At 43.3% G+C, this 11858-nt stretch overlaps 1 protein-coding gene across 1 annotated transcript in view; it reads right to left on the bottom strand.

Annotated features, from left to right (window-relative positions):
* Positions 1-11858, bottom strand: part of LOC108796173 (ATP-binding cassette sub-family G member 1) — a 103237-nt gene that overhangs the window by 20222 nt on the left and 71157 nt on the right. The window contains exons 9-12 of the mRNA XM_018567612.1: positions 7851-7996; positions 4265-4366; positions 2766-2934; positions 754-854 (exon numbers count right to left, since the gene is read on the bottom strand). Coding sequence (XP_018423114.1) covers positions 754-854; positions 2766-2934; positions 4265-4366; positions 7851-7996 — 518 coding nt within the window. The remainder of the gene's footprint in view (positions 1-753; positions 855-2765; positions 2935-4264; positions 4367-7850; positions 7997-11858) is intronic.

Genomic DNA, 11858 nt, shown 5'->3' with positions numbered 1-11858 from the left:
TAGGGTTGCACAGATACCAAGTACAGTACTCGGTACAAGTACGAGTACATGTACCGATACTTTTGAGCTCCAAGACTACACTAGAGAAAAATTCAAAAATTAGGAGTCAGCTGTCATTTGTAAGGAGCACACGGAGCTCCTGGGATTTGTACATCTCGGTTTTAATGTACGATTTTGTTTTTATAAATATAAATAAAGGGATGCACCGATACCAGTTTTGCGAGTACGAGTACTGGTACTTGCCGAGTACTTACAAGTACGAGTACTGATACATTTTTGTTTATTGTCATGTGACAGTTTTTCTAAAACAATACAGACTTCAGGACAGTGGTGGAGGGCCAGAGCCAGGTCCCAGCTGCAACCGCTGCAACCCTGGTAGTTCTCATGAAAATGCCAAGTATCTGCACTGGTACTCGAAAAGTATCTGTGCATCCCTACAAATAAGGTTCAGTATTGTAAATAGATAAGGTACTTGATTGCAATTTTAGGATTTAACTCCTGAGTTTAGCATCACTTTATCTAAACACAACGCTACTGGATCCAGTCCAACACCACTGGATTTGGTGATTGAAGGTAAAAAAAGAACTTTGCTTGTTGCCCACAAAAGCCAACCAGATCCATCCTTTGCATCTCCATGCTGCACTAGACCCCTAGAACAGAGAATATGATCGGCTACATTTAGCTACAAGAACTCCATTCACACATTTGCTTTTGCACACTATTACTTATGAGGACTGAGGGGTGTTTCCTTACCTGGAAGGGGACGTCGGCCATTGTTTTGGCTAAGTAGTATGCCTTTAGGCTATACCAATAGTTGAGATGCTCTCTGAGAAACACACCCATTTCAAGTGGAACTATTAGAAACAAAAGGAAGAAAGAGAGGGACTGTTGTCAGCATGATCATGATAATAACAGGACCTAAGTCTTTGGTTGTTGGATGTTTAATTGCTCATACACATAACAATATTTTTTTTTTTTAAACTTTGATTGTGAAATTTGATTGTTTTTCCTTTCAGGACCGATCATTCCATTTTTAATCGATTAAAGTTCCTATTCAGCGCAATTGATTTAACCACTGCCAGCGGGTTCACGTAAATGTACGTCCTCCGCTGGAAGTGGTTATACCAAGAACATGGCTGCTGCTGCCGCCTTGTTCTTGGTACCGTTTTAAACAGCAAGCGATTGCTTTTAAATACAAGGGATCTAGCTGATGAGCCGTAAAAGCGTGTAAAGCGTCGCCTATGGGAAATTTCGGTTATTGTATTTGTTTGCGGTTTCATGGACGCACGCAATTTTAAGGCTTGACATGTTTGGTATCTATTTACCCGGCGTGACCCCATCTTTTATATTTTTCCAAAAAATTGGACATTATATTCTGTTTCTGTGCACTACATTTCATTTTAGTGTATTTTATCCTAAAAATACTGGTTTGATAAACATTTGTGCAAATACTGTGCAACATAAAAAATTGCAATTAGCATCTTTGTATGCTACAGGGCCTCTGCTTTCAGAAAATATATAATTGTTTGGGGGTTTCTAGCCACAAATTCAGGTTTTATCATGTGCGTGCAAAAGTAAGAAATTGCTTCAGGCAGCAAGTGGTTAAAAATGGTGCAATTGGTATCATTACATGTATGACCAGCGTGCGCGTTTACATATTAAAGACATTGGGCTCAATAGGAGACATACAAACATGCCATGTGTAATTAGAGACAATGCACAAATAATTTTTAGAGCGCTACTACTGTATGGATAAACTCACGTTTGAGGTGTCCCTGTGTCTCAGGAGAAGGTCCTCTGTAATCCCTGTGTAGAACGTGAGTTAGCCAGGGTACAGGGTGAAGTGGCAGTGGGGTGGATGGGTGCGTGCCTGGATGGTCTTTGGCTGGCAAGAATAGTCAGATGCTGGGGCTGTGCGGACTGAGCTTGCCAGGCCTGGCCGCAACAGCAGTGTGAAGTGTCCGCTGGATGGGTGTCAGCAAGTCGGACTGCACGGGAGGCTGCAATTGGGGACAAAGGGGCCGCGGTGTAGTGGAATCGGCTGAACTCCCTGAGCGTCAGTGAAGATGGTGATCAGAGATGGTGCTCAGTGCGTTCAGATAGCGCTACGCGTTTCGAGGTCCTTGCCTCTTTGTCAAGCTGAGATACGTGTCATTAGAGCAGCAATTTCCACACAGTGTGTTGCAAAGTCTTTTTGAATGAAAATGATTTACTTAAAGAGACCCTGTCCTCAGGCAATTCATTTCAGCAACAAGCTTCCCATTAGATTGTATGTGCATTGTATGTGCATTTAATGCATTTACCTATTAAAGCCTCCCTTGTGTAGACATCTGGAAGCCCTGAGACCTCTACTGGGAGCCCCATCCTGAATGTGACACTCAAGTGGCACTCTATAGTGTGCCCCTTCACTCCTACCCCTGCTAGTACATAACAGGATAAGCAGGGAGGTGATGGGAGCTGGGCCAGTACAACCAGTATTTAGACACTCACAAAAGAGGAGAGGGCTTTGAGGTGCAAGGAGGAAGGGGATTGCTCAAACCCTTCCTTACTCTATCCAAAACCTAAAAAACTGTTTTGCCTTAACATACACTTTAAGTGTGTCTCCCACTCATGCCCATCCATCCCAGTCTCACCTACTCTTTGGGATGGCCTTCTCACTGCATTTTCCCCCTCCAGATTACTGGGACTGTGTGCTCATCAGTTCCCACATGATGATCAAAGTAAATGAATATTGATCCACAGGAAAAAGCACTAGTGGTACTCACAGGTGAGGACTGTTGGCATGAGGGCGGCAAACATCAGGAAGAGCATGGAAAAGAAGAGAAAACCCGAGTTGCTCAGAACTTTTTTCGCCTCATTTCCAATTCCAAGGTAGAGTAATCCTATGAGCAGCCCGATTCCTATGTGTGATGTTATACGGAGGTGGGTCAGCACCTACAAAATGCAGAGAAAGTCATGAGTTATTAGGATCAGCCATACAAATCTAGGTCACTAAAAGCTAGCCATTGGCAGAGCTACGATGTTCTCACTGCACAGGTGCCACATTTTATTTTTGGTTTAAAGACTAAAAAAACTACCTAATTGTACCATAGTCAGCAGTGTCCCATTTACTAAGCTTTCATAGTGTCAGAAAACACACAAGTCAGGCCTGGAGCAATAAACAGAGGCGTCTTTGGGTGGACTACATGACTGGGTTTGGAGAGGTAAATGGTAAGGGAAAGTTTTCTAGAGGTAAGGGACCTGAAGTTAATGGGATGAAGAGGACCTGCAGGAGGGTCCAATGGAGAGCGAAGGTTCCAGCTTCTGTCAGAGTTAGCAACCTTGGTGGAGCACCTCCCCCTCCCCCAGCCATGTTTAGATTCCTCTTCATGCGCTATCTATTGCACCTACAATATATTGTTTTATTTTGATCTCCATTGTCACTGCAGCTAAGTATTGGGGTCTTTCAAAGGACAGCCTCCACAATTAAAGGTCAATTAACCTTGGGGAACCATTTCAGGTATGGCATCCCTGTGGTTGAGTTATTATTCGTTGGCATCTGCAGTTGTGATGGTAATGTCCCTGAGGTGGTGTCATGCGCGTAGGGCCCTAGTGTGCAGATACTAGTTGGGTGGACTTGAAGATGACCTTCAAAGACTTTGATCATAATTCCAGTTATGTATTGTTTATACCCATTGTTTATATTATTGGGTCACATTGTTGTTATCTGGCTTTGCAGCTAAAAAATGGCTTCTGTGGTTACAAAATCCTGCCTTAGTGTGGTGTAGGGATGCACCGATACCAATATTAGTATCGGTATCTGTGCCAATACCCAGCATTTGGGCGTGTAGGAGTAGTCGCCCAAATGCTCCGATACCTTACGGATACCGGAACTTGCGGTCAGAGGGAGACTTCCTCTGACCGGCAGTGCCGCAAGGTAACATGGAGCCGGCTTCCCAGCCAACTGGGACTCGTTTCGGGCGAGTATAACTTTTTTATTTTAGTCCTTAGATGAAAACAAGCAGTTAACCCTTGCAGTGTGGTGGTAGCCCCACTGCAAGGGTTAATATTATTTTTTCCCTGGAGTTCTTTAGGTTATTGCACTGAGAATAGAAGAAGGGCCTCTGCACCCTTTATTAAACTCCTTTGTTACATTTTGCTAATTATAATATCTATCTATCTATCTATCTATCTATCTATCTATTTATATATGTTTTTTTTCTTTATACATATATTGTTTTCTATCTATATATATATAGAATGCATATAGGAACTAGTAACTTACCGAGTCCCTCATGATGCTAAGACAGGTTCTCTTAAATAAGATACAGAACTGAGTGAGACAGCTGGCGGAGAAGCTGTGACATCCTTCTGAGGGTAAGGAGTCCTGCAAATCACACATACATATTGTCAGGTAACCAAATAGGGTGTAAGACACAGTATTTTCACATGCACAGAAAAATTAACTTTTTTGTCTTATCATATACTGTTTTGTTTGTTTCTGCAGTTATTACTATAATAAGCTGTTTTTATTCCATCATAGTCTATGGAAACCAGATATCCACTTGCATTCCATTTTTCAGGCATAAGTCAATATGACTTATGTCAATCACAAATCAAAGATGATCATTTGGTGATCAAAACTGTGCAACATAGCTCTAGTGTAATCATTCTTGCAGGTTCTTCACCACCAAATAGACATGTAAGCTGGCAAAAATCCGTTTAGCTTCGCTTCAGATTTTCCGTTATATAGTTTTTTGGGATTCGGGTCCGGAAGTCAATTTGGTTCGGAATTCGTATTCGGACGAATATTCGTTAATTGTGAACAAATATTCATTGCAGCAAAGTGACAAAGAAAAGGCAAGACAATTAAATTTTTTTTACAGTCCGCAGAAACGAAAATCCCAATTGAAATTTGTAACGAATTTTCGGAAAGTGGTACATTCGGATGAATCCAAAAGTTTTGTTATTTCTGCCATTCGGAAATTCGAATGCACAAATGTACAAATTTCCGAGAATTCGTACGATTTTCGATTCAGAATGATACATGTCTACTACCCAATGATCACTCATGTATGTGCAACACCATCGCAATCTATACATACCATCATATAGTATTTTGCTAAGTGGCCATACATGCCATGTGTATATATTGTGTATAATAGAGGTGACATACATGCCATGTGTATATATTGTGTATAATAGAGGTGACATACATGCCATGTGTATATATCATGTAGAATAGAGGTGACATACATGCCATGTGTATATATTGTATATAATAAAGGTGACATACATGCCATGTGTATACAGACATTCCTCGTTTAACGACCTACCTGTTTACCGACTGCTCGGACTTACGACTGGGGGTGTGTTTTCAGACTTACGACGGAATTCGGACTTGCGACCGCGCGGCGCGCAGTTCAGACGTAGGAGCATGAGCGGCATTACGGCTTCTTCTACAGTACTGTACAGTGCGGCCTATGGTGACTTCTACTGCTACACTGCGACATTGATTCTATGCAGAAAATCTACAGATTTCTGGGTGAGTATTATGCAGCATACTGTCTACAGTACAGTACTGTATGGATAGTACAGTACTGTATATTTGCAACACTACAGTACTGTATATGCATGGTGTGCCAGCCATTCCAGCCACCTTGCTGTTTCTTTGATGTGCAGCCCAGGTGGTACCTGTAGTGTGACAATGTACAGTACTGTACAATACTTCTTTTTCTTGAAGAGTAGTGTTGGGAGATCTGGGTACCTTATTCCATACTGTATTGTTTATTTTGTAACCCTTAGTACAAGATGTCATCAAAACGGAAGAGTTCACCAGGAAAAAGCAGCAAAAAACAAAGGAAGGCCATTGATCTTGACATGAAAGTGAAGATCATAAATGACTATGAAACTGGTAAAAAAGTTAATGGAATAGCACGGGACGTGAATCTGGCACATTCAACCATTTCAACCATCCTGAAGGACAAAGACAGAGTGAAGGAGGCAGTGAAAACATCAACAGGTTTTAAAGCCATAATAACTAGGCAGCGGAAAGGCCTCATCCATGACATGTAAAAATTATTGGCGATCTGGTTTAATGACCAAATACAAAAAAGAATGCCAAAGAGTCTTTCAATAATTCAAGCCAAGGCACTCAGTATCTTCAAGACTTTGAAGGCGCGTGAAGGTGAAGAGTCGACTGAAACTTTCACAGCAAGTCATGGATGGTTTCAGAGGTTTTGTCGCAGATTTAACCTGCATAATCGGAGTGTCAGTGGTGAGGCGGCAAGTGCAGATGTAGAAGCAGCAGAAACATTTCTTGACCAATTTGATAAAATCATAGAGAAAGGCGGCTACTGTCCAGAACAAATCTTCAATGTGGATGAAACCGGACTTTTTTGGAAGAAAATGCCTGAAAGGTCCTACACACACACAGAAGCTAAAACAATGCCTGGCTTCAAGGCTTTTAAGGGAGAACTATGGGGTCAGTGTTTTTCCCCATAGTTCTCCTTAGGGTAACGGGAGGGACACAAACTAGTGTCCTCTCGTCACCCTAAGCTCAGTATACCGCGAGCTCAGTATACCGCGAGCCGCACCTGGAGCGGATCCCGACGTAGATGACGGGGTCCGCCCAGCTGCGTGAGTGACAGCTGGCTCTGGCTATCTAGAGGCAGAGCCAGCTGTACCAGCCCCCTCCCCCGTCCGTTCCGCCAGTCAGCGCTGGCAGATCGGAGCGGGGAATCCAGCCCCTCCCCCTGTCACGGCAGAGAGCCATGACAGGATCGAGAGGTGAGGGAACCCGGTATGTGTTCCCTCACCTCCCGATCTACTGAGCCGACATGTGACAGTCTCATTGTCACAGGTCGGCTTAGAACTATGAGGTGAGTGGAAATCACTCATCTCATAGTTCTCCTTTAATTTTGAGGTTGAACTGCAAGATATTAAAGAATTAGTGGAATATACTGAGGGAGAGCTAAGTACGGAAGATTTAATAGAGTTGGAAGCACAGCAACACTTAGAAGAGGAGGAAGAAGAAGAGGAAAGAATTACCAAAGAACTTCACTGCAAAGGGATTAGCGGGTGTGTTCTCAGAAGTGAATGCAGCTATGTTAGAACTGGAAGCTATGGATCCGATTGTTGAACGGTTCACAAAAGTGGAACGGCAAATACGTTGCTATCGTGAAATTTATGAAGCAAAAAAGAAAATGACAAAACGGACCACACTAACGGGATTTTTCTCGAAAACTACACCCAGGACCCCTATTACTAGTTATTCTATATCTACTCCATCATCTCCCGTGCCTTCTTCATCTCCTGATCAGAATTCCGATGATGACACTGACGATACCTTTTTAGGATTCAAAGACTAACAGGGCTATTCACTAAAGGGTGAAGAGTTTGGAGAAGGGAGGACAAGTGAACAATCTAGGACAAAATAGCTGATTTGGAAAAATTATCCAATTCAGCTCACTTTCCAGCTCAGCGATGTTGTCCTAGATTGCTCACTTCATGTGACTTACATGCCATGTGTATACATTGTGTATAATAGAGGTGACATACATGCCATGTGTATATATAGAGGTGAAAAACCCTTGCATGGATTTGTTTTTCTATGTAATTTTTGCAACTCTTATATAATCTTTGATTTTTAGGCTCACGTGTTACGGGTTGAATCTTATAGAATATTTGTTATTCATATGAATCATATTGTGGGCTGAGTCACAGGATGCAGGGTGCTTTTCTCCTTTTGTGTTGTTCACAAGTTGACATTGTGTGCTCCTCTATATTACATGTTGATCATGAATTGAAATTAAATTGAAATTAATTCATGAATAACATTTGTAAAGTAATTAAATGTTTTACATAAATACCTCATCAGCCGGTGTGTGCCACATGAATGGGTTGGGTTCATTCTCCCCACAATTGTCCATCTTCAGCTCCGTAGTGCCCATTTCCTGCACAGCTCGGACCAGCCTGGGGTTCTGGTCTCCATACTCTCCTGAGGCCACTTCCATTACTATAATCAGCAAGAGTGCAACATAATTCATTAACACTGAACCTTAACAGCACAAATATTATTATTCTTATTATTAATTTATTTATTTGTTTGGTGTGGCTTGAGTTGGGCTCTAAACAGCAACAAGGAAAATCCACCACTGACTTGCTAATACCATCTTGGAAACTGCAACACTTAAAAGCTATATTTATATTCGATATGTAAACAAATAACTATTATTATATTACTTCTTTATTAGAACTGAGAGGTGCACACTGACATAAAAGCTAAAACACGTACATGCCTATAGAGCCTGAAAGTGAAAAAAAGTTGCACAATTAAAAATATATGCATTATCATTCTGGCTGTTCTGAATGGATGCATTTGACATTGCACTGGTTAGTAATGGGTTACTCCATTGTGTACAATACATTGTAACTACTAATTGTAACTTTTGGTAGGTATTCTGAAATTGAGCCACAAGATGGCACTAGAGGACAATGATATTCTACATTTGATCTAATGGCTCAAATCTCCTTCTCGGGATAACATCATCACGGCTCCATTATTTCAAAGGAAACTTAACAAGAGAACAAGTAATTGATTGTACAGGAGGCGTCCTTGTTTCAAGGCCAACACTGATGTAACTGGCAATATTGATTTGTGGTGATTTTTGAAGCAGACCGATTTGTGTATACGACGTTCCCCCTTCTACCCTGACCGCCCTGCTCCCTGGGTGTCACAGAAGATAACAGAACCCTGACATTCCTTCTCTGTACAAACTGCCAATTGAGGATCTCATAACGGCCAATCACATGACTGAATGCCTTGGCACATGATCACAAGATCCCTGCTAAAGATTTGGATCAGCTGTTTGGCAGAGGTCACATAACTAGCAGATGTGGGTTCCCAATATGCAGCTGTAAGAGTAGTGGGGTAGGATGTCTGCGCTGTTCACAGTCAACGAGATCTCCGCATTTGTTTCCTTAAAAGGAGAATTATGAGGCAAGTTATTTTCACTCAGCCTCATAATATGACCCGACCTGTGACAATGAAACTGTCACAGGTCGGCTCAGTAGATCGGGAAGTGAGCGAACACATACCGCCGCTCGCTCACTTCTCGATCTATCCCTGCAGAGAGCCGTGTCACTCACGGCTCCCTGCAGGGATCCCCCCCCCCTGTCTGATCCTCCAGGGCTGACTGGCAAAACGGACGGGGGAGGGGGCGGGCACAGTTGGCTATTAGCCTGATGCATCTTCTATCATCGGCAGTGCATGTAATATGACACTGCTTCAGCTGCAGATATGATATTATGTGGTTTATTTAATAAAGGAGTGGAGGATGTTTGCTTTACATAATGAATGTGCACTTAGCTTAGTGAATAAGGTGAAGCGATGTTGTCCTCACATACCCCAAAAATCCAGACTTTTGCTTGCACATAACTGGACAACTGATGTGAATGCAGGTTCACCTTATTCATTGAGTTAAACCCTATATCTGTGGGGAATTCCCCTTGCAGTGGGGCAACCCCCGCACTACAAGGGATAACTGCTCTATTAGGCCTGGGATACCTATGTAAAGGACTTACCTGATGCCCGCTACCCCCCGACTGTCGGCGCTCGCCTCCCACTGACACTGCAGCTCATGTACTGTCCCTCGTCGTCCACACATATATTGTAGGACTAAGGAACTTGCATTGTAATTGATGACATTGGTGAGCCTCTGAGGGCCTGTTAGACGCAGGGCCGGATTTACCAATAGGCAGAGTAGACACGTGCCTACAAGCGCCTTCCATAGAGGGGCGCCATGCAGGTACCTACTCTGCCTAATTCTGGGTGTTGTGTCAAGATACAACACTGGCAATAGCAAGGAGTGTGTATTCTGCACAAAATGCACCTCCTGTTCCAAGACCTACAGGCATCACCAGCTTCCACAAGCAAGGGGAAAGGACCCCGGCTCTGCATAAGGCTGTAAAATGCCTGACTGATGGGAACAGTGGTTTGGGGCAGCCTTATGTGATGGCAAGGTGCATCCCACAGCAGGTAAGGGTGCCGGCTTAGGCTAAACAGATTTTCAATTGTGCGTATAGGCACCCAATATGGAAATCCGGCCCTGGCTAGACGGAAGAAGCTGCAGGTACAGGAGCCAGCCAGAGCGGGGATCAGGTAAATAATAGTCCTTTACACAAGTCCTCTTCAGCCCTGCACAGTTGTACACGCTATCCATCCATGATATCCACCCATCAAGGCATTTTGATATTTGCATAACTCCTCCCATGATCCAACCCACTGCTTGCATCAGGGCTAAGGACTCTTGAAAGGGGTACTAGGCTGCTGTTTTTTTTTCCAGGAAGCCAGGAGCACCCTGTCGGCTCCTCCCACCAACCATGGTCTGAAAGAGAAGCACAGAGACCCAGTGATGATGTCACTGGTTCTAAAATAAAGTGTGTAATAAAAATTAAAGGTTTTAATTTAAAAATTACATTTGCATGTTTATAGGGGGGGAGGGGGGGGGGACCAGGGAAGGTAAAATATAAGCAGATTAAACTTCAGCTTTAAGAAGGAATAGAATACATGGAATAAATGGATATTCACACATTTGCAGTTTTGTTTGAGAAACATGCCTGAGTAATCAACCTCATATCGATCAACCATTAAAAAAAACGTTCAATTAAATGTTATTTACAGCCAGGGTGATTGATTCACTAACTGCAATAAGAGTTCTTCATCACCGAACTGCAGTTGTAAAAAAAAAAACGTCAGCGGTTGTTTTGCAATCTGCGAAAGATCTCGGTTTGGCTCTACTTACCGAAATCAGCCGGGTTGTGATAGGTTGGGCAGTTTAATCCCAGGACTCGCAGGTAGGGGACGAGATTTGACACTTTCCCACGGTAGATGCATTGTCCCTGGCTTAATACATAAAGCTGTGGATGAAAACAGAGAGCGGGGATGAGAACAGGGTAACGGCTGTACTTCCAGGAAATCAATACTATAAAACTCGGGCTTAATTTAACCATTTAGATGACCGGGAAAGCAGCAAATTTACTTTACAGTTAAGGTGCAAGGGCTTTACCCGCCATCTTTCCAGGGGCAGAACACATAAATACCGCAGGAAATTGCTGCAAGGATAGAACTGTCATGTGAATCAGTCAAGACCATGCATATCTAAGTGTTGTAGGAAAATGCGACTTTCATCAATTGACCTGAGTTTGGAGGTCCATAGACATGAAAGCGATGTCAGGGTTCTATGCAATTCCCAGCAGTATAATATAATAAGCCACTGCAGGGAGACCTGTCATACAAATCAATCAGACCAATCCATATATGTCAGGCAAAGCCAGATCATCAACAAGGCAAGCTAAGCAGGAGCATGGGAGCTGGACGATGTCCAGGTGAACCCAGCTATAACCGTGATGTTCCTGCAGTAAACCAGGGGGATAGCACAAGAAGCTATAAACTGTGAACAAAAAAAGTGCAACCGTGAAATCACAGCACACAAAAACGTGCACAAGGGTGCAAGGTCCTTCCGAAGAAGGGACCTACTTCCCGACCACCCAGGGCGCAAGGCTCCTGACAGGGGTTGAGACTGTTGGCCCACCAACCCGAAGGCCGGTGGACCATTTCCTTCGGGGACCTGCCGAAACAGGTCCCTCACAGTACTTGGCAGGGGGGATCTCCCGAAGAGAAACCCCCCTCCTGGGTGGGAGGAGACAGAGAACCCCGTTCGAGGCACAGAATCTCCTCCCAGCATCAGGAATAGGCCCCGAAGAAACCTGCACCTTCAGCATCTGTGGGTCAAAAAGCTTTAAAAAAAAGCCAATCGTGCAAATCGTGCATGGAGTGCATAAATAATACTAAAGTGCCAGTGCACCACGCTGACAGG

The sequence above is a fragment of the Nanorana parkeri genome, unplaced genomic scaffold, assembly GCF_000935625.1.
Source record: "Nanorana parkeri isolate BGI_ZX_2015 unplaced genomic scaffold, ASM93562v1 scaffold1073, whole genome shotgun sequence".
Taxonomy (NCBI): Eukaryota; Metazoa; Chordata; class Amphibia; order Anura; family Dicroglossidae; genus Nanorana; species Nanorana parkeri.
Note: the sequence above shows the minus strand (reverse complement) of the source record. Positions and strands in the feature narration are given on the sequence as shown.